This window comes from Saccopteryx leptura, chromosome 12 (assembly GCF_036850995.1).
Source record: "Saccopteryx leptura isolate mSacLep1 chromosome 12, mSacLep1_pri_phased_curated, whole genome shotgun sequence".
Classification (NCBI taxonomy): domain Eukaryota; kingdom Metazoa; phylum Chordata; class Mammalia; order Chiroptera; family Emballonuridae; genus Saccopteryx; species Saccopteryx leptura.
The window spans coordinates 17,389,292-17,410,168 of NC_089514.1; the positions used below are offsets into that span (position 1 = coordinate 17,389,292).

The following is a 20,877-nucleotide window of genomic DNA, read 5'->3' on the forward strand; positions in this document are numbered from 1 at the left end:
TGTGTGTGAAGTCCAGGGAATCGTGGCCTGAGGAGACTCAGAGCCTCTGTTCACAGCAGGCTCAGGAAGAAAATTGTGACCTTCGGGGGCTGACCGTGTGAAATCCACCGCCTTCTGCTGGACATCGAGACCAGCAAACACTTGTATTTCTTGCTTTCGTAAACTTCCTGATAGCTGTTGCTTCCCACCCTGTAAGATGATGATCTGGCTCATTTAGGAGACAAGTATCCCCTCCCCCCCCCCCCCATGCCTCCCTCCCTCTTCCCAGTGTTTCTCAAGTAATTGACTTGTTATTGGGCCGGAGAACAGTGCAGCCTTCTGTGGTCACCTAAGCTTGTCTCTGTAATTGGATTTGGGACCCAGTCAGTCAGGGGCCTTGATTGCAAACAGAGAAACAAACTCTGAAATTACTGGAAAGACACTGGAGTGCAAGATGACCTGCAGAATTATCGGACAGCTGGAGATGCAGGCATCCGAAGGGACAGGAACCAAAAGCCACGGAATGTGGGAAATACTAACACAGACGCTGAACCAACCAGCCTGCGTGTCTGCCACTCACCACCTGAATGAGCACGGGCAACTTACCTGACCATGCTGTGCCTCCATGGGTAATTACGAGTAATATAATAAAGTGGTATGATATGATGTAATATAATAAATATAATATAATATATTAATATATTACAATTAAGTAATATAATATAATAGTAATATAATCAAGTTTGGGGCATTAGTTTCACCTTGCCACTCTAGAGGTTTAAAATGAGCCACCCCGGCCCTGGCCGGTTGGCTCAGCGGTAGAGCGTCGGCCTGGCGTGCAGGAGTCCCAGGTTCGATCCCCGGCCAGGGCACACAGGAGAGGCGCCCATTTGCTTCTCCACCCCTCCCCCTCTCCTTCCTCTCTGTCTCTTTCTTCCCCTCCCGCAGCGAGGCTCCATTGGAGCAAAGATGGCCCAGGCGCTGGGGATGGCTCTGTGGCCTCTGCCTCAGGTGCTAGAATGGCTCTGGATGCAACAGAGCGACGCCCCAGAGGGCCAAAGCATTGCCCCCTGGTGGGCATGCCGGGTGGATCCCGGTCGGACGCATGCGGGAGTCTGTCTGACTGCCTCCCTGTTTCCAGCTTCGGAAAAATGAAAAAAAAAAAAAAGTAAAATGAGCCACCCCAAGATGTGCCCCTATGGTATGTGGATTATTTGGAGCTAAAGACAACTACCGAGACCCTGTGGGCTCATGAGAAACTTCTGAACCCCCACCTCCAACTATCTAGTGCAATTTGAATTAGGGGCCTTGCCCATAATAAGAGACGGTCAGCAGTAGCCTATCTACATGGCAGGATAAACTACTGACTGCTGCACCTGTGCTCTCCCTAGACTCACCTTCTGAATCCCAAGGTGCCTTAGCTCATCCTTAGCCCAGAATGTCGTATCGACTTCCTTGTTCACCTGGAACTCTCCGACACGGGGTCTCTGACTATCTCACATACACAGGGATTCCCAAACATCTATTGGTTAATCTCTCTGTTTCTCCACACAAGCACACGTGTTCTATCTAGAGATACAGTCATGCAGTTCACCCTGATTTTGAATATGGAAATATATAAGTACTTAAAATCTGAATCTATTGAATATTTGGAAGATTCAAGTAGTTAAAAAGGTGGAAGTTTTTTCATTGACATTTTGAGAGTTGTGGAATCATTATAATGAACTGTTAGCATTTCATATCAACATATAACAAGGAGCTCAGAGTTTATCTCATTAGCAGACAGTATAAAGAGATGATTAAAAGTGTTGTAGCTCACTTACTTATATATACATGTTTATGAGACCTGGGTCACCATACAAAATGTACTCCTTACTGTGGGTTGCAATCAAAAAAGTTTGAAAGGCAAAGATTAAAAAAAAACAGTCTTCTAGTTTTGCCTCTGCTCAACTTGTAACGGGTCGCTCCCATGGGCATAGAAGAGTGTGAGAAAAAGAGAGAAGATGGTTCATGATTAAGTGCATCACCTGATGGTGAATAGGACTGTGATTGTCTCAGGGCGTTTGTCACCCAGCTTGAGAGACACAGGACTTCACTGGGAGCTGTGTGAAAGGAACTGCCTGCCATGAGTCATGGAAGTAATTTATAACTGGAAAGCTTTCAAAGACGCGTTTCCCTATGTGTGTCAAGTGCAGCCAGTAATCAGAAATGGGGATTGACTTCTGGGAGCCTTTGTTAGCCCTGCGTCGACTACGCCAAGGTGGGTGAGGGTGGTGGGGAAAGTGCTTTGGCCCAGAGAGCCATATTCAGTTCCCTGTCGGTGGGGCAGGGTGGGGGTGGGTGAGGGTGGTGGGGAAAGTGCTTTGGCCCAGAGAGCCATGTTCAGTTCCCTGTCGGTGGGGCAGGGTGGGGGTGGGTGAGGGTGGTGGGGAAAGTGCTTTGGCCCAGAGAGCCATGTTCAGTTCCCTGTCGGTGGGGCAGGGTGGGGGTGGGTGAGGGTGGTGGGGAAAGTGCTTTGGCCCAGAGAGCCATGTTCAGTTCCCTGTCGGTGGGGCGGGGTGGGGGTGGGTGAGGGTGGTGGGGAAAGTGCTTTGGCCCAGAGAGCCATGTTCAGTTCCCTGTCGGTGGGGCGGGGCGGGGGCGGGGGTGGGGGTGGGGGGTGGGGACAGTCTTCATTTTTACATTCAGATTTAAGGCTCCCAACTACCTTTTTTGTGCTGCATTTAAATACCTTTTTATAAGAAGAAAACCTGGGCAAAGAGTTTTGTTAATTAACTCCGGAGTTTCATTTGCTGGTGATTACATTTCCAATGTTGCCATTTAAAACCTCATTGAAATTAAGAAGTAGGCTTGACAAGGCAGTAACTCTCCCCCACACAGAGCCCCGGCAATTCTCAGGCAACTGTGGAGAGGGTGCCCAGGCAGATAACCTTCACCCTGGCTAGTATGGTTTTCATTACGTGTTTACTTACTTTTGAAGATCGTCATTTCTAAGTAAATTTGGAATTTCAGAATCTGTCAAATATGGCTTAAATTGTTTTTTTTAAAAAATTGTGGTAAAATGCAAGTAACATAAAATTTACCCCCTAGACCATTTTTCAGTGCACAGTTCCATAGTGTTGAGAACATTTACATTGTCGCGCAACCCAATTTCCAGAATCAGATATGGAGTTAAAGCCAGAAGAGGATAACTCTTTATTATAAGTGTGCTTTTACCCTAGGACTTGAACAATATTTTAGTGTTCTGAGTTTTTCCATTATTCAGCAGGCACCCTCTAATTCTCAGCTTTGAAAGATGGAGCAGAGCTACACAGATCCTTGGTTATTTGCCCACTGCTGTCCCCTTCTTTCTGGAAAGTTCTTGATCAGCTCAGTACCCTCTTATAACTAAGGGGTCTTGACATTTTATTCCAGTGGACACACAAACTATCAAACCCAAACCAATGCAGGGATTTCAAGGTCGTGTGGATCTCATACCCCAGAGGGGGGTGTGTCTCTGAGAAAAAATGGAAGGGTTTCAATCCTGTATTCTTTTGCAAACATTTTTATCTCAGTTTTATATTCTATCTGTGAGTTTTAAAACAGTTTTCAGTCCAGCTTCAGAACTGCTTTAGAGACAGCTAGCTATCTTGGGGATTTAGTCTTACGTTCGCTGGACAATCGGTGTGGGAAAGTAGTTGCTTGAGTATATATATACTTAAAGGCTCTTTAATACCCTCTTTTCTCCTATGGGTTGAGAGCAGGGGTCGGGAACCTATGGGTCGGGAACCTATGGCTCGCGAGCCAGATGTGGCTCTTTTGATGGCTGCATCTGGCTCGCAGACAAATCTGTAATAAAAAATGTAACGTTAAAAATATAAAACATTCTCATGTATTACAATCCATTCATTTCCTACCACTCATGTTCATGGTTGTGGGTGGCTGGAACCAATCACAGCTGTCCTCCGGGACAACATCAAATTTTTATTGGATAATGTGTAAGGTACACGGGTCGTTGTATGGCTTTCACGGAATTACATTTTTTTTTTTTTCTGAAGCTGGAAACGGGGAAAGACAGACAGACTCCCGCATGCGCCCGACCGGGATCCACCCGGCATGCCCACCAGGGGCGATGCTCTGCCCACCAGGGGGCGATGCTCTGCCCCTCCGGGGCGTCGCCCTGCTGCGACCAGAGCCACTCTAGCGCCTGGGGCAGAGGCCAAGGAGCCATCCCCAGGACCCGGGCCATCTTTGCTCCAATGGAGCCTCGGCTGCGGGAGGGGAAGAGAGAGACAGAGAGGAAGGAGGGGGGGGGGAGAAGCAAATGGGCGCCTCTCCTATGTGCCCTGGCCGGGAATCGAACCTGGGTCCCCCACATGCCAGGCCGACGCTCTACCGCTGAGCCAACCGGCCAGGGCCCGGAATTACATTTTAAAATATGTGGCATTCATGGCTCTCTCAGCCAAAAAGGTTCCCGACCCCTGGTTTAGAGCTTCGTCCCTCATTGCCAGGTGAGGTCGGAGTCTGAAAACATTCTCTTGTATGAAACTGAAGAGCTTTTTCTCAGGATTCAGGAAGGAATGTGATGGACAACGAGACCACGAGGTTGAGGGAGTTTAGGTTTTCCTACAGACTACATTAACCATGTGCCTTCAGATCACATTCATTGTAGCTGTCACACAGTCCATGTGGATCTCTCATTCTGCCCTTGGAAGCTGATACCTGACGTGGCTTGTGTACAGACGAGTACATTCAAACACTGGGAACCCCCAAATTGTCTGTATTTGACTTTGAGTTATTTACTTCCTAAATTGTTTTCGTTAGGTGCCGTTAGCTCTGAGCATTCAGACGGTTAATGACCAGAGAAAGTGATCCTAAACACTTTAGCATTTTGCCCCCAAAACCAGACGCTCTGAGCACTGATGTTATTAGAATAGAAACTCTGGGAGGAGCTGCGTCATCCGTCCTCGCTGTGCTGTTTGACGTTTCTGCACAGGAGTCTCTTCTTGTCTTTGCTCTCTCTCGCAGAGGGCTCCCCGCCCCCACTGACCGCCAAGTCTCACCTTCATGTCCTTGTCTCTGTGGGGCAGGCGCAGAGAGTGGCTAAGTGGACTCCATTGAGCAGAAAGGAGCAAGAGGCAGAATCTTCAGTGCCCTGTGTTCCTGGCTCTTCACCTGCAGGTTGATCTCACTCTCCTCCCCCCCATAAATACAGCTACATTAGCGCTAGCCCACGGGTGGGTTTCCTTCTTCTGTAGACTCATTCTGAACAATCCTCTACGTGGGAAGAGTCGCCACGTTCGACCGTGTAGCTTCGCCTTTCCTTTTCGCGTTGGGAGGGTAGTGGTATGAGTGGAGGTTTTCTCATGCTTTTAAGGTAGATTTTTAAATATATAAAAGTAATATATTTAATATAGAAAAGTTGAAAGTTTGGAAAGAAGCAAAAATCTACCGGTAGCCAATCACACAGAGACCATTGCTGTTAGCATTTGGTATCGATTCATTTCTATTTGTTTCAGTTGGCCTCGTACTGTCTCTTCAATTTTACTTTCCTCTCCCCCCCATGCCGTTTCACCAAAATATTACCATGTGTTACAAGTTCTTTAAAATATCTGTAATGGCTGCACGATATCTCATCCTGTACCCCCACAAGGACATGGGGGGGATGGGGATGGAGCTGGAATGGGGGTGAGGGCAGTAGAGAGAGCATGGTGTTTTTAGATCACCATGGAATGTAAAACCCTTGTAAGTGATAAAAATACTCTAGCAATACTCCTCTATAGTTCCTATACATTGTGTCAGTTCATTCCTCAGTCACCTCCTTTTGGAATGTAAGTGATTTTATTAACTAGAGAGCTTTCATCAAGAAACAGATTACCAATCAATGTGAACACACTTGAAAGGGGGCCTCTTAAAAAAATTAGGGTTGTGATGTTCTCTGGCTGAGCTGAATAAAGTCAGAGAAGATCTGTTTCATGGCAGACAGAAAGCCGAAAGAGTGCAGTGGTGGGTGTTTAAAATGAAGTTTGATTAAAAGTGAAAATTGAGGGAGTTCTAAAAATGGAATCTCTTATGAAGCACCTCCTTGAATAATTATGCTTGAAGCAGAGAGGTGAACACAAGAAGCTTGAGGTTGCTTTTGGCTTCTTATTAAGCAGAATACATGGAAATTGGAGTCTGAGTGTGACTTTCCTCTGAGGTGGTGAAAAATAGTAAAGAGAGGAGGCGGAAAGTGTCCAGAAAGTGTGGGTGATCGCAGGCTGCTTCCTCCTTCCTTCTTCTCCTCCCTCCCGCCCTCCCTCCCTCCCTCTCTTCCTTCTTTCCTTCCGGAAATTCTTGTGCTCGCTTTGGCAGCATATATACTGAGATTTTTTTTTTTAATGTTTATTTTATTGATTTTAGAGAAAGAGAGAGAGAGGAAGGGAGAGGGGGAGAGAAAGACAGGAACATCGATCTGTTCCTGTATGTGCCCTGACCGGGGATTGAACTGGCTACCTCTGTGCTTTGGGACAATGCTCCAGCCAGCAGAACTATCCAGCCAGGGCACAGGCTGCTTTTGTCAGAAGATTGGTAGCTCTGGAGTTGGCCTCTTTCTCGTCTGTTCATCTTGGCAATATACTGTCCTGAGTTTGGGACCAAGGCTGGTCGCTGTTTGACCTCCTCAACCTAAAAGGTAGAAGGCACCATCACATTAAAACTTGATTAATATATGTCCTTAAAAGTCATTGGTAGCCCTGGCCGGTTTGCTCAGTGGTAGAGCATCAGCCTGGCGTGCAGGAGTCCTGGGTTCGATTCCCGGCCAGGGCACACAGGAGAGGCGCTCATCTGCTTCTCCACCCCTCCCCCTCTCCTTCCTCTCTGTCTCTCTCTCCCCCTCCCGCAGCCAGGGCTCCATTGGAGCAAAGATGGCCCGGGTGCTGAGGATGGCTCTGTGGCCTCTGCCTCAGGTGCTAAAATGGCTCTGGTTGCAACAGAGCGACGCCCCAGTTGGGCAGAGCATCGCCCCTTGGTGGGCATGCAGGGTGGATCCTGGTCAGGCACATGTGGGAGTCTGACTGCCTCCCCTTTCCAACTTCAGAAAAAAAAAAAAGTCATTTGTAAACAGGCCAGCAGGAGAGGTTTGGAGGGATGAGTTCAGTACTTTGTAATTGTTGAATGGAGGTGCTTATGCCCTGGGACAAGCTTTTTAAAAGTTACTTAGGAATTTTTTATTTTTTAGTATCAAGTGTCTACTATGGAAACACTGAACAACAACATTAGGAGGAAAATCAGAGTTAGTGTAACATAATGGTTAGAAACATGAACTCTGGAGCCAAATAATCTCAGCGCCACCCCTTACTAGCTGTGGGTCCTTAAGTAGGCTTCTCCACGTCTCTGCCTCAGTTTCTCCATTTGTAAAACTGTGGCGAAAACAGTCCCTCCCTCACTGAACTAAAGGGATTAACAAGTTAATAATTGAAAAGCATTTAGAACAAAGCCCAGCATGTAGTTAAGTGCTGTATGTATTTGTAAAACTTAAAAAAAAATTTTTTTTTAATTAACTGGGTTAATTTCTTCATGGGTCTTTCCAATCCTTTGTCCATATACATTCTTTAGATGTTATAGTAGATAAGTATATATACAACTCTGTGTCCTTTTTCTTCCTTTAAGACAAGCTTTTTAATTTACTGTTTTCTGTTAGGCCAATACATGTTGCTTTGAGGTGGTAACAGATGCGTATAAAAATAGATAAATTGATTTTTTTTTTTTTTTTTTTTTCATTTTTCTGAAGCTGGAAACAGGGAGAGACAGTCAGACAGACTCCCGCATGCGCCCGACCGGGATCCACCCGGCACGCCCACCAGGGGGCGACGCTCTGCCCACCAGGGGGCGATGCTCTGCCCATCCTGGGCGTCGCCATGTTGCGACCAGAGCCACTCTAGCGCCTGGGGCAGAGGCCACAGAGCCATCCCCAGCGCCCGGGCCATCTTTGCTCCAATGGAGCCTCTGCTGCGGGAGGGGAAGAGAGAGACAGAGAGGAAAGCGCGGCGGAGGGGTGGAGAAGCAAATAGGCGCTTCTCCTATGTGCCCTGCCCGGGAATCGAACCCGGGTCCTCCGCACGCTAGGCCGACGCTCTACCGCTGAGCCAACCGGCCAGGGTGAAAATAGATAAATTGATTTTTTAAATTCCTTGGTCAGATGTGTTTAAGAAATGTTGGGTTAAATGGGTTAATTTACTGCAGGAATTCTTTGGTACCTTTCCCATGCTTAGGTGCATTATTCCATCTTTAAGGAGGGAGAATAGAATAAGCAACATCTCCAACATCTCATTTTGTGCCTGACCCGGCGGTGGCACAGAGGATAGAGCATTGAACTGGGATGCAGAGGACCCAGGTTCAAAACCCCGCAGTCACCAGCTTGAGTGCGGGCTCATCCAGCTTGAGCGTGGGGTCGCTGGCTTGAGCGTGTGATCACAGACATGACCCCATGGTCACTGGCTTGAGCCCAAAGGTTACTGGCTTGAAGTCCAAGGTCGCTAGCTTAAGCAGGAGGTTACTGGCTTGGCTGGAGCACCCCAGTCAAGGCACATACGAGGAAGCAATGAGCAACTAAGGTGTTGCAATGAAGAACTGATGCTTCTCTATCCCTTCCTGTCTGTCTGTTCCTGTCTGTCTCTCTCTTGCTGTAAAAACAAACAAACCCCAACCTCACTTTGCCTGTCTTAGGCTCTCTGTCGGTGTCTTCAGGGGCTTTCTATGCTTTAGAAATGTGTGGCAGAAGCAGGATTTCAAAGCTAGGTAGTGTCGATGAGTGCTTCTCAGACTTGACTGTGATGTGATTCACACGGGGATCCAGAGCTGCTTCTCTTCGCTGGGCAGGTCTGGCTGGCACCTGAAAGCCGCGTTTCCCAGAGGCACTCCGGTGAGGCCCGGGCTGCTGCGCTGACTGCACTTGGAGGAAGGACGTAGATGACTCACTGGCATCTCACATAGCTGAGACGGGGCCTGAGGAAGGCAGGACGTGCCAGGCGGTGTCAGCAGCCTTCCTGGAGCCCCCAGTGGGAGGCCCCGATGAGCGAGGAGAACGCATTGCATTGGTCCTTGCTGACGCCTGCTGTGGGGAAGGGGAATTTCCAGAGGGAAACCAGAGATCCCCTTGGATTCCAGACCGTCTGCGGGGATGCACTTTGTCTCCCTGCTGCCTGAAGGGGTCACCGCGGATGCTGGCTGGGGCTGGGACTGTGGGGGTGCAGAGTAGAAAGTGGGGGGAGGCAGGAAACGGTCTGAAGGCAGCCCGTCAGTGATGGTTTATTAGAGCAAAGAAAGGCTGTCTAGACAGGGCAGAAGAAATAGTTGGGCGGGAAGATTGGGAAGAAGGGGATTCAGTGGAAGGAGAAGGAAGTCCACACCGTGTGAAGGCTTGGGGTGTGCAGGCACACGGCCATCAGTACCTGTGTGGCAGGGCGCTGAGCAGGCTCTGCCCGCTCCAGAGAGGGCGCCTGGGGAGAAAGCAGCCCTGTTCCGACACCTGCACTTCGTGGAATCGGGTTTCAACACATCAAGAGATGCGATCGTTTAGGGTGTTATCTCTGGATCCAGGAAAAGGAAATAGGAACACGATGTGAATGAAATTCTGACTCCGTGGTAGGACTGTTAGAACGCATTAGAAACATAGAGGGAAATGAAAGGATCCCCTGTGGCTATGAAGTGAGCTTCCAGTGGACCTTCCATGTTCCAAAGACAAGGACGCAGAGGAAGGGGGACACGTGAGCCAGGATACATAGTTTCACAAACCCGGAAGACTCAAGTGCCCCCTCACTGAGGTCTCGTGAGATGAGTGAGGGCCCGCGAAGCTGACGCTTTGTGTCTGATCGGAGCAAGGAAAGCCTCCGCCTCCTGCTCGTGGCAAATGGTACGATATTGACCAGGGAGTTGACACTACTCTTATCTCCATCAAGAGAACCGTTTTTCAAACTGGAAAGGCACGAGACAGGCAGTGATAGAGTTCCCACTTGCTTTAGCCGACTCCAGGAGACGAGAGAGATGACGTGACATGGGACTGAAAGTCTGCACGTGGGGTCATGGCGCTGTTGTAAGGGTTATTATTCATTGTGGAGCGCCTGTGTCATAACCCTGGTCCTACAAGGGTCGGCCGTTGTTCAAGTTGTGTATGTGAAACGGTCTACTGCTAAGGTTAATACTGATCATCTCAAATCCAAAAATGAGTTTTTAACTAAGAGATTTTTGGAATACTAAAGAAGATTAGTAATAACCAAAGACAGTATAAATTGAGAATGAATTTTCTGTTTTTTCTCTTTTTAGTGCATTTAACAGAATTATTTCATAAGGAAGAGCTGCCCACCCCGAAACGTTTATTTATTTGATTATTTGTATCTGTATGTACTCATGGATATTTATTCTATGAATTATAATGTGATACTTGAATCATTTTGCTGCTTAGATTGTTGCAGATTTAGCTAGGGGGAGCTTCCTCACACTGGCTGTTGTGGAAAGGGTTCATCCTGGGAGTCCAGGTATGACTTGTGGGCTGGTGTTAACACAAGTCAGGATTCAGTAAAAAGGGGAGATAAGTCAGCTTCTTAATATGGCTACTGACCCAAATCTCCAGTAACTTGATTCCTACATTTTAAAAGCTTTTCTGTGATTGCGTCAACCGAGGAAGCCCACCCTGTTAGGCAAAACTATGTTCTTGTTTGTAAACCCAGTGAGAAGAAAAAAATATTTTCCCAAGAATTGACTAAAATCCAGTTGATGATGCATTGGGGCTTGTTTCTGTTGTACCTGTTGAGTATATATTTCCAAGAGGCCGATGGTTCCTGCTGATTATGTCCCTAGGCAGGCAAGGTTGTGCAATATTTAGAAGTATTCCTAGAACCCACTTTGATTTTCTGCTTTAGCTTTTAAGTGGGGCAAACGTGTTTATACTAGAAGAGAGTCCTTTAACAATGGGGAGTGAAAATAAAGTTTAACCCTATGGAGGTCATGAAAAGATACGGCCTTTCACAGGGCGTGTAGACGCCGTGCTGCTCTGCAGACACGAAGGGATCTTGGCTTAGGGCTGTGTCTGGGCTGGGGTATGTAGAAAACATACCACCTGCACAGGTGCAACATGGGATTTATTGAGACACTGGTTCTTTGTTCTACACCAACCATCCTTGGAAGCTCAACCGCAGAGCCCAGTGGGGTTGGTCAAATGACTTACTCCTCTACTGCGTTATGAAATCAGCCGGGAGTGCAATTGAGGTGATGTTTGAGGAGCGCTCCAAGCCTCGGAGCTGAAGTGGATGAGGAGAGGTTCACACTGCCCTTTTCAACCACTGATTGTGACAGTTTGTTTCAAACCGGGGTTGGAACTACCTGAGGAGAGTGGGGAAAACCAGCAGGCACCATTCCTTAGAGGTCCTTAATTCTGTGGGTCTGGGCCGGCACCTGAACACCTGTTTGGTTTTTTGTTTGTTTGTTTGTTTGTTTTAGTTTCCCAGGTGGTTCTAATTTCTAAGTAGGGTTATGGACCGCTGGACCTAGCAGATACTACTGTTGACTTCTTCATGCAGTTAGATATACTCACTTGTCATGCTTCTCTTAAATCATCACACCGAAGTTAGAAGATACATATATAAACATTAGGCAGTAACTAAAGATGGGCTTAAGTTGCGAACTCAGGTGAATTTCTTAACCTCTCTAAGTCATTTGTCACCTGCAGAAAGGGATTAATAATATTACCTACCTCATAGCTTTTCAAGGATTAAGTGATATGTTTCATGTAAAATGTTTAGCATAAATTTCTAATATGTAAAATGTTAGTACATATTAGAAATTTAATTATTACGGTATTTAATGACATGCAGCATGTCACAAGAAAGTGGTGGCTTTGGAATCCATCGCTTTTAAAAAGTTTATTGATTGATATTAGAGAGAAAGAGAGAGAGAGAGAGAGACCTCAATTTGTTGTCCTACTTATTTATACATTCATTGATTGCTTCGCATGTTCCCTAACTGGGGATTGAACCTGCAACCTTGGTGTATCAGGATGACACTCTAACCAAGTGAGCTACCCAACCAGGGACCCTGGAATCAGTCACTGTTGTTTCAGTCCTGGTTCTGTAACTTTCCAACTTGGAACCTTAAGTGAATTTCTTTTTTATTTAATTGGATTTACTGGGGTGACACTGGTCAACTTAATTTTACAGGTTTCAGGTGCTGAATTCTACAGCACATCTCCGTACACTGTATTGTGTTCACGCCTCCCCTCCCCAATCAAGTCTTTGTCCATCACCCTTTATCCCCCTATATCCTCCTGAAACCCCCACCCTGGCCAATCACCACACTTTTGTCTGTGTCCATGAGGTTGTGTGTGTGTGAGTGTGTGTGAGTGTGTATGTGTGTATCCTTTTTTCTTGCTCACCGGCAGGCCTTTTGTCTGTAAAAATATGAATAGGTGGGTGCAGTTTCTAATATAGGAAAATGCTTAAGACAGGGAAAGTGCTCAGCAAGCATTTCTGCCACCTTCCCTTTCATTTCATTTTCTTAACACATCACAGAGCAATAGAAAAATGTAATTTCCAGAACATCATGGGCTTTGATGTGGCCAGGCTGTGTTGAGAAGATATTATTACAAATGGCCTTTGTGGCTGTGATTGGCAGTTGGGAGTGCGTCCTTTGTGGGCCGGAATTGTGCCCAGAGCTTGCAGGAGAGGCGCATGGTGCGCTGCCTGCCCTTCCACCTCACCACTGGGCTCGTGTCTCCAGCTGCCATTATGCTTCACTTGTGATGACCGTGTAATTCTCAAGCTAGCATCCTGGCTGGGATTCTGTCCCTTTCACCTTGATCAAGCTGTGATTGAGGTGCAAGTATACCCTGGGGCTTACAAAGGACCCACACACGCTCTTCGCGCTCTACTGGACAGCCTACTGGATCACAGCCTTCATTGTTTTAGCCCACGATCTCTTACGTGCCATCCGATTCCTTACGGAGCTTTCTGGCTTCCTAGGATTGTAAGAAATCTACATATAACTTACTCTGCCTTCACAATTTCATATTCTACTAGATCACTCAGAATGGGAAAAGCACAGTGGCCAGAGGTGGCATACATTGTGTCATGAACTGAATTCTCGCTTTATCAATAAACTTGGTGGTTCTTGTCAGTTCCTGTTTGTAACAGAGCAGGTCATACTTCTGTGGTGACAGAAGAGATTCAGCCCTTTTCCTTCAATTCCCTCTCCCCTTAGTAGCCCAACGACTTTAACTCAATCCAAGGGGAGTATTAAGATGTATCCTTTTAAGAGAAAATTAAAAAAAATGTGCCTTAAGTCTACCATATAGTTTTTCAAGATATTTTTAGTGAATGGAATGAGTTCTGTGCTTGGTTCAGACCTAGCCTTATAAACTATAGTAGTTTTAACTTTTTAGTGGGCACCTAACTTTTAAAAACCATGAGGGTAATATATGGTTGCTAACCAATTATCCTTTTGAGTTATGCCATTTTTTAAAAATTTTATTTAGACAACTAATTTTAACGGGGTGACATTGATCAATTAGAGTACATAGATTCAGAGAAAACATCTCCAGGTTATTTTGACATTTGATTATGTTGTATACCTATCACCCAAAGCCAAATTGTCCTCCGTCACCTTTTATTTGGTTTTCTTTATGCCCTTCCCCCTCCACCCCCTCCCTCTCCTTCCTTCCCCTCCCCCTGGTAACCACTGTACTCTTATCCATGTCTATGAGTCTCATTTTTATGTCCCATCTATGTATGGAATCATACAGTTCATAGTTTTTTCTGATTTACCTATTTCACTCAGTATAATGTTATCAAGGTCCATCCATGTTGTTGTAAATGATCTGATGTCATAATTTCTTATGGCTGAGTAGTATTCCATAATATATATGTACCACATCTTCTTTATCCAGTCATCTATTGAAGGGCTTTTTGGTTGTTTCCATGTCTTGGCCACCTTGAACAATGCTGCAGTGAACATGGGGCTGCGTGTTTCTTTATGTACCCATGTTTTTGAGTTTTGGGGGTATATACCCAGTAGAGGGACTGCTGGGTCATATGGTAGTTCTATCCTTAATTTTTTGAGGTACCACCATACTTTCTTTCATAATGGTTGTACTACTTTATATTCCCACCAACAATGAATGAGGGTTCCTTTATCTCCACAGCCTCTCCAACACTTGTTATTACCTGTCTTGTTGATAATAGCTAATCTAACAGGTGTGAGGTGGTATCTCATTATAATTTTGATTTTCATTTCTTTCTCTAATAGCTAGTGAAGATGAGCATTTTTTCATATATTTGTTGGCCATTTGTATTTCTTCCTGGGAAAAGTGTCTGTTATTTTTTCTGGAAGTCTGAATGGGTTGTAATTTTCTTTCTTTCTTTCTTTTTTTTACAGGGACAGAGAAAGTCAGATAGAGGGATAGATAGGGACAGACAGACAGGAATGGAGAGAGATGAGAAGCATCAATCATCAGTTTTTCGTTGCGGCACCTTAGTTGTTCATTGATTACTTTCTCATATGTGCCTTGACTGTGGGCCTTCAGCAGACTGAGTAACCACTTGCTTGAGCCAGCGAACTTGGGTCCAAGCTGGTGAGCTTTGCTCAAGCCAGATGAGCTCGCACTCAAGCTGGCGACCTCGGGGTTTCGAACCTGGGTCCTCGGCATCCCAGTCCGACGCTCTATCCACTGTGCCACTGCCTGGTCAGGCTGTAATTTTCTAATATGTGTTTAAAATAGGAGGTTTGCCTAGAATCATTTAGGGAATCCTTTTTCATGGTTTATTAAAATGGAAAAGAGAAGAAATAAAATTTATATTAAAATCTAATTATATTTGTGTTGTTAGCAGTCTTCTCTCTATGATGTATGTATGTCTTCCATGAAAGAATCGTTACATCTAACATAAGTAATCCTAGGAAGTGGAAGAGAAGGCGGGGAAAGAATCATTATCTTGTCTGGGCATTGTGTTTAGGAGGCGTGGCGGGGCGAGCCATTTAAAACAGGGCACCCTGCATCAATTGGACCAGCCACCCAAGATTAGAGAGGAAATTGATAGGAAATCGGGATCAAGAAAGAGAATTCATGGGATTACAGTGTTCTTTCGATCCTGTGTCTTCTGGTAAATGGACTTCTAAATTAGGGATGAACAGCTACCTTGTTCGTTTGTATGTTTGTGTAGACTCCCACAGTGCCTGGCATGGAGCTCAGTGGGGGCTTCACAAATATTTGTGAAACGAATGGAAGTTCATTGCCATTGGAGTGATTCGAGGAAGCCCCAGAATACTGAGAGGAGAAATAAAACCAAGGGATTCAAAGACGGGGTGGAAAGAACTGAGTATCTATAATTAGAGGAAGCATATTGAAAAGGAGAAAGGTGCATTTTCAGGGGGGTTCTTCTCTAATAATACTCCTTCAGGTAAATGTAATTTGTGAGGTGATTTAAGGGCAGCGATGCTCAGGCTCCTGTGAGTTGGCCCGTGGTGCTCCCCTGATAAAATTACGCAACACTCCTTTCCCAATACCTAGAAATGAGGTAATGGATGGACTATTCCTCCGTGTTCTTTCATGAAATCTTTGGCACTTGCTGTTCAGTTCTTTACAGAGTTCTACAGAGAGAGCCCTGTGGCTCATCTGAGTTTGAGAGCGGCCTAGAGCGTTAATGAAACAAAGCTCCCCTGGGCCCCGTTAAGAGAGGGCTTCACAGGAGTTTCTGACAACAGATCTAGGTTTTGTGTCCTGTAAAAGGCAATTCTTGTTATGTTGCTCTTGTCGATTCCCTGTGGGCTCCTAGCTTATCTAACACCGCTATCTTCCACAGCGTGGAAGAATCCCATTGCTTTATTTACTCACCTTACCAATCTTTTCAACCAAGCCGTCCAGGGTGGGGGATGTTTCAGTGAAGTGGAATTGTGTGAATGTAAGACTAGTGCTGAGACAGCCAGATTGAGGTTGGCAGCAGAGCGAAAGGAAGTGGTTTGCTTTCTTTTGTGAAAGGGCCCCTGCCCCGTTCTTTAGGACTTGTTTCTACCTAAATGCTCTCTTTTGAACAAGATCATATAAAGTATTTGCTTTTCTAAGCTGGGTCAGGCAATTAGATGAGTAATAAAGATGGTCAGTTCTGGCCTGCCATATTGATTTTTAAATCTGCCTCTGTTGAGGTGGGGGGAAATCACTTATCATGGTGATTCGTCTTCAAATTATAAGTCTGGTGCATATGCAAATTTTCAAGTGTTCAGTATTTCAGTGAGTGAATATATTACCGGGGCTCGGATGACAGAAGGCCTAGGAAGAACCAATTGGGAGTGTGTGTAGACTAGACCAGAAGGGGTTGGTGGGTGTTTTATTTTAATACATGGGAATTAAAAATGGCCTGTCTACCTTATGCATTTCACGTTCTTTGAAGCCATTGCAAATCTTTAGCAGAGTGTATCAACTGGCATTTTTGGGTAAAGAGTCTATATATCTCTTTTCGTTTAATGAGACGATAAGTCATGTGGGAGGCATGTGGAGTGGGCAAGGGACAGAATGGGAATTTTTGTCTTATATTTTGGTAGAAGGTTCACATGCTGGGAGGTGATGATTAACAGGGTCTATTTTGTATATTTGGCGAAGTTTAAGACATGGTGGCTCCAGACTAGAGACTATGGGATGTGAAAAGACAGCAAACTAGGGAATAGAGGTGTAAGGAGCCTTTAAAACCAGTTGAAAGGTCCGTAAGTGTTAGTTCTTCTGTTCTCCTTCCTACGGTGCAATGGGAAATTGGGAAATAATAATAATTTTCTGTTGTGTTTAAGCATCTGTGGCTGATGGTGCTGCTTTCTGGATGGTTAGGTAGGAAAAATTAGCTCCTACTTCACTGACTTGATATAGAGCTATAAGTATCCGTAAATAAATGGATAGAAAAATAAACACTATTGCGCAGAGTGCGGTGAGTGCAGCGCTGTGTACCTGCCGGTACTCTCCAGGGGCGTGTGGGCTAGCGGGGCCAAATGCACGCACAGCCGGACAGCTGACCGTGCCCAGCACCCGGGCACTGCCTCGTGAACGGTCGGAAAGATGAAGCGCTCCAAAGATGGACAAAGCCCAGTGCACTGGGGTGGGTCAGAGGAGTGTCACCTAGGAGGCGACCACACAGACCGGGACTTGGACGTCAGGTGACATTCAGGAAAGCACCGGGGAAGACGGAGGGCTTTCTAAGGTGGAGGGTGGTGTGAGCACAGGCAGCGTGTGAGTGGCAGGTTCTTCTGATGAGGACTCCTTGAAAAACCACAAAGCCAGGTGGGGAGTTGGAAAGAGAAGACTAAAACCCTGTTGGCGGCAGACGGTGGCAAGCCCAGAAGAGCAGGTGGGGGACAGCATGGTTGAATTGATTGGATTGATGCGCTTAAGCAATACGAGGCCCGCTGTAAGGTGAGGGGACAGTTCAGAGACATTTGTGCAATGGAGGTCTGTGCGGGGACCTGCGTGGGCATGACTGGAAGGCAGGGGGTCCACTGCGAAGCTGAAACAACCGCAGGTGGTAGGGATGAAAGCCTGAGAGAGACTGGTGACAGTGGACGTGGGCAGGACAGGAGGCCTGGAGTCAAAATCACGTGAAGAATGAAGGGACAAGTGCAAAACCGTCCCGGTCTTTCTGTTGCCATTTTAAACATGTACTGTACAGATCGGGAGTGGTTCAAGTGTCGTATTCTCTGCCATTGGCGTGGATGTTGGCCAGGTGTTTACGTTGAGTGAGAATAAGGACGTTAATCTTCTACGGCCCATGACTTGAGATTTAAGCTCATCTTCTGGCAAGGACAGCTAACTACTGGGCCTTCCCCTGTTGCATATATTGTGCTGTGATGGTTCAATGATTTTTATTTTGTTCTAATATTTTCCTGTTTTATTTTGTTTTTTTTTAAACAGGCACTCTCGAGAAGAATTTCCAATCCATACCTTGAACATACATCTTCCCAGGTATGATTCTTTTCTCTCTGACTGTATTTTCTGAAACAGTGGCTCATAGATCCTGGTGTAGAATTCTCTAGTGACAGCTCCCCCCTCACTCCTGACCATGCCACCCCCTTCGCCCGCGGATGCGCAGCCGAGGTAAGATGAGACGTCCTGATAATTGTGTCATAGCTCAAGATGTTCGCTAGACAGGAGAAAACAAAATATTTCCCCCTCTTCCAAGTCCTTCAATGAATGCATTATCAATATAGCAGAGTTAATGTATACCGTATTTCCCCATGTATAAGATGATCCCATTTATAAGATGCACCTTAATTTGGGGGCCCGAAATTTGAAAAAAAAAAGTGCTACATAAAGTTATTGAACTCAAGTTTTGTTCATCATAAAATTCATACAACTCATCACTGTCAGAACTCCCATCCATTAGCTTGTCCTCATCTGTGTCTGATGACAAATCCCTGTCGTCAACGATGAGCTCAAAACAAGCGCGAAAAAGCGGGAAATGCAAGTAAAAAAAAAACTACAACCACTGCATAAGATGCACCCAGTTTTTAGACCCCAGATTTTTCAAAAAAAGGTGCATCTTCTACATGGGGAAATATGGTAATACAAATATTTTCAATTTTCTGTACAGAAACAATGTATTTTAAACATAGTGGATGTTTGACACTGAAAACTGGCAAGGGGGTTATTTGTATTTATGGCTATTTGATAGAAGAATCTCGCTATATCCTAACCGATAAGAAAAAATGAGGATGCCGTTATTGTGTTGTGTTAAAGAATCAGTCAACAAAATGTTGCATTTCTTAAAAAACAACAAGAGATTATGAGCTTCGTGAGGACAGAGACCTTTTGGCCTTGTTCCATTATTATATCTTCAGCATCTTGATTGAGGCCTGATAGCTACTTATTAAATGCTTTTTAGAATGACTAAGTGACTGGTTATTGGCAGCATGTCAGGACTAATCAAGTGTCAGCTGACTCGGACCTCTCTTACGGTAATAGTTCCTGTCATCAACTTGTTCAAGTTTTTTTTTTTTTTTTTTAAGTTTTAACATGTTAAAAATAAATCATTTTCTGTCCTTCTCACTTTCTCGGAAGGTTGTGCTTAGGAGGTGATAACAGGAAAATTCAAGAAGTATCAGGAAGGGGCAGAATCGTTCCCCGACAAGTTATAACCAACATGTTATCGATTTGTTTGTTACGAGAGAAGATATATGTATATATCTGATAGGGGCACAGTTTGGTAGGTGCAGAAAGGAACGAGGAAACCGATGTGCACACATGTGCCCTGTCTGTGGTAATTCTCATGAGCCTTGACTTACGGAGGCAGTTGCTGGTCATTGGGCTTCCTTCCTCTGTGCAGCCGCCTCGCACTCCGGGAGAGGGTGCCACCCGCGGGGACAGGAGGTGGTAGTAAAGGACATACACCCCTCTGGATCTGAGGAGTACCCTTCTTCATCAGAGACCACGGGGGCAAATTAGAAGACTAAAGAAAGAAGTAAAATGGCCCTGGCCGGTTGGCTCAGCGGTAGAGCGTCGGCCTGGCGTGCGGGGGACCCGGGTTCGATTCCCGGCCAGGGCACATAGGAGAAGCACCCATTTGCTTCTCCACCCCTCCCCCCCCTTCCTCTCTGTCTCTCTCTTCCCCTCCCGCAGCCAAGGCTCCATTGGAGCAAAGATGGCCCGGGTGCTGGGGATGGCTCCTTGGCCTCTGCCCCAGGCTCTAGAGTGGCTCTGGTCGTGGCAGAGCGACGCCCCGGAGGGGCAGAGCATCGCCCCCTGGTGGGCAGAGCGTCGCCCCTGGTGGGCGTGCCGGGTGGATCCTGGTCAGGCGCATGCGGGAGTCTGTCTGACTGTCTCTCCCCGTTTCCAGCTTCAGAAAAAAAAATACCAAAAAAGAAAAAAAAAGAAAGAAAGAAGTAAAATGGAATTTTCATCTGCTAGGTGGAATTGTGACGTAGATGAGACCAGGGTTCTTGACATTGACTGTGAACTCCGCCGCTGAGTGAAGCTTAAAAGCCAAGCCCACAGCAGCCTGCTCTCGAGTTGCGCCCTGCTGCAAGGCGGTCGGCCAGCAGCTAGGAGAAAATTACTTCCCCATCTTCTAAGACCTTTACACGAGTGTGTCAGCAATATGGCAGAGTTGATGCGTAATAAAAATGTTCTTTGATTTGCTATATTGGTAGAAATACTATGTTTTTAAAAACAGTTGGTATTTTACACTAAAAACTTTGTGAAGGAGATTATTTGTAATTACAGTTAAAGCAGTTTAGCATATGCAAAAGAGTTATTCCAGCTTTATAGCATAAATGAACCAATAACAAAAGTAAAATAAAATACACAAGTGTCTTAAGCTTACAGATTTGGTCATGATTTTTCGCAGTTTGCTCACAGATGGTTGCATCATTGTTCCATATTTACAGTGGCTGGTTGCTTTCTCCATTTAGATTTACGGGGAGAATTCTTCTTGTGCAGGACGAGCGCTGAGGAACATCATCATCGTCCAGGCAGCTGACCTGATAAAGGACAGAGCGAACCTCAAGGGATTTTACAGGTACCAGCTTTCTAACACCTTGTCAAAAATTCTCCTTGTGAAAAAAAAAAAATGTGTTAAAAATATTAACCTTGACCGCAGAGAGACAGGCTATCTCAGTAGCAGGAGGGCGTGGTCAATTTGTTTGAAGTGTCCTTTTGGGATACTGGTCGTGATTTCTCTCTTCTTGAAACTTCCAGTTGGACTCCTGGTTCTGAAGTTTGGGTCTGGAATACCCACGTGTACATGGGTTCCTGAGAGAGCCCCCCGCTTTCTCTGAGATGGGGCACTTTATAATAATTTTATTGTGCGTGTGCTGTACTGGTATGTCCGTAAATGTAGGTCCCCTCGTCGGGGGCCTCATCAAGGCTTGGAGAGCACTGTCTGGAGGTTCAGGGGCTGAGGGAGGCGTTGCTCACCTTGTCAG

At 45.8% G+C, this 20,877-nt stretch overlaps 1 protein-coding gene across 3 annotated transcripts in view; it reads left to right on the top strand.

The window, feature by feature from the left end:
* The window catches only part of RAPGEF5 (Rap guanine nucleotide exchange factor 5), a 218,107-nt gene that overhangs the window by 25,140 nt on the left and 172,090 nt on the right, over window positions 1-20,877 (top strand). For 2 of the 3 annotated variants that reach the window (XM_066354495.1, XM_066354496.1), the window contains exons 2-3: window positions 17,870-17,920; window positions 20,365-20,471. In XM_066354495.1, the coding sequence (XP_066210592.1) occupies window positions 17,870-17,920; window positions 20,365-20,471 (158 nt within the window). Of the gene's footprint in view, window positions 1-553; window positions 609-17,869; window positions 17,921-20,364; window positions 20,472-20,877 lie in introns of those variants that run through there. The other variant, XM_066354497.1, reaches the window with a different exon arrangement.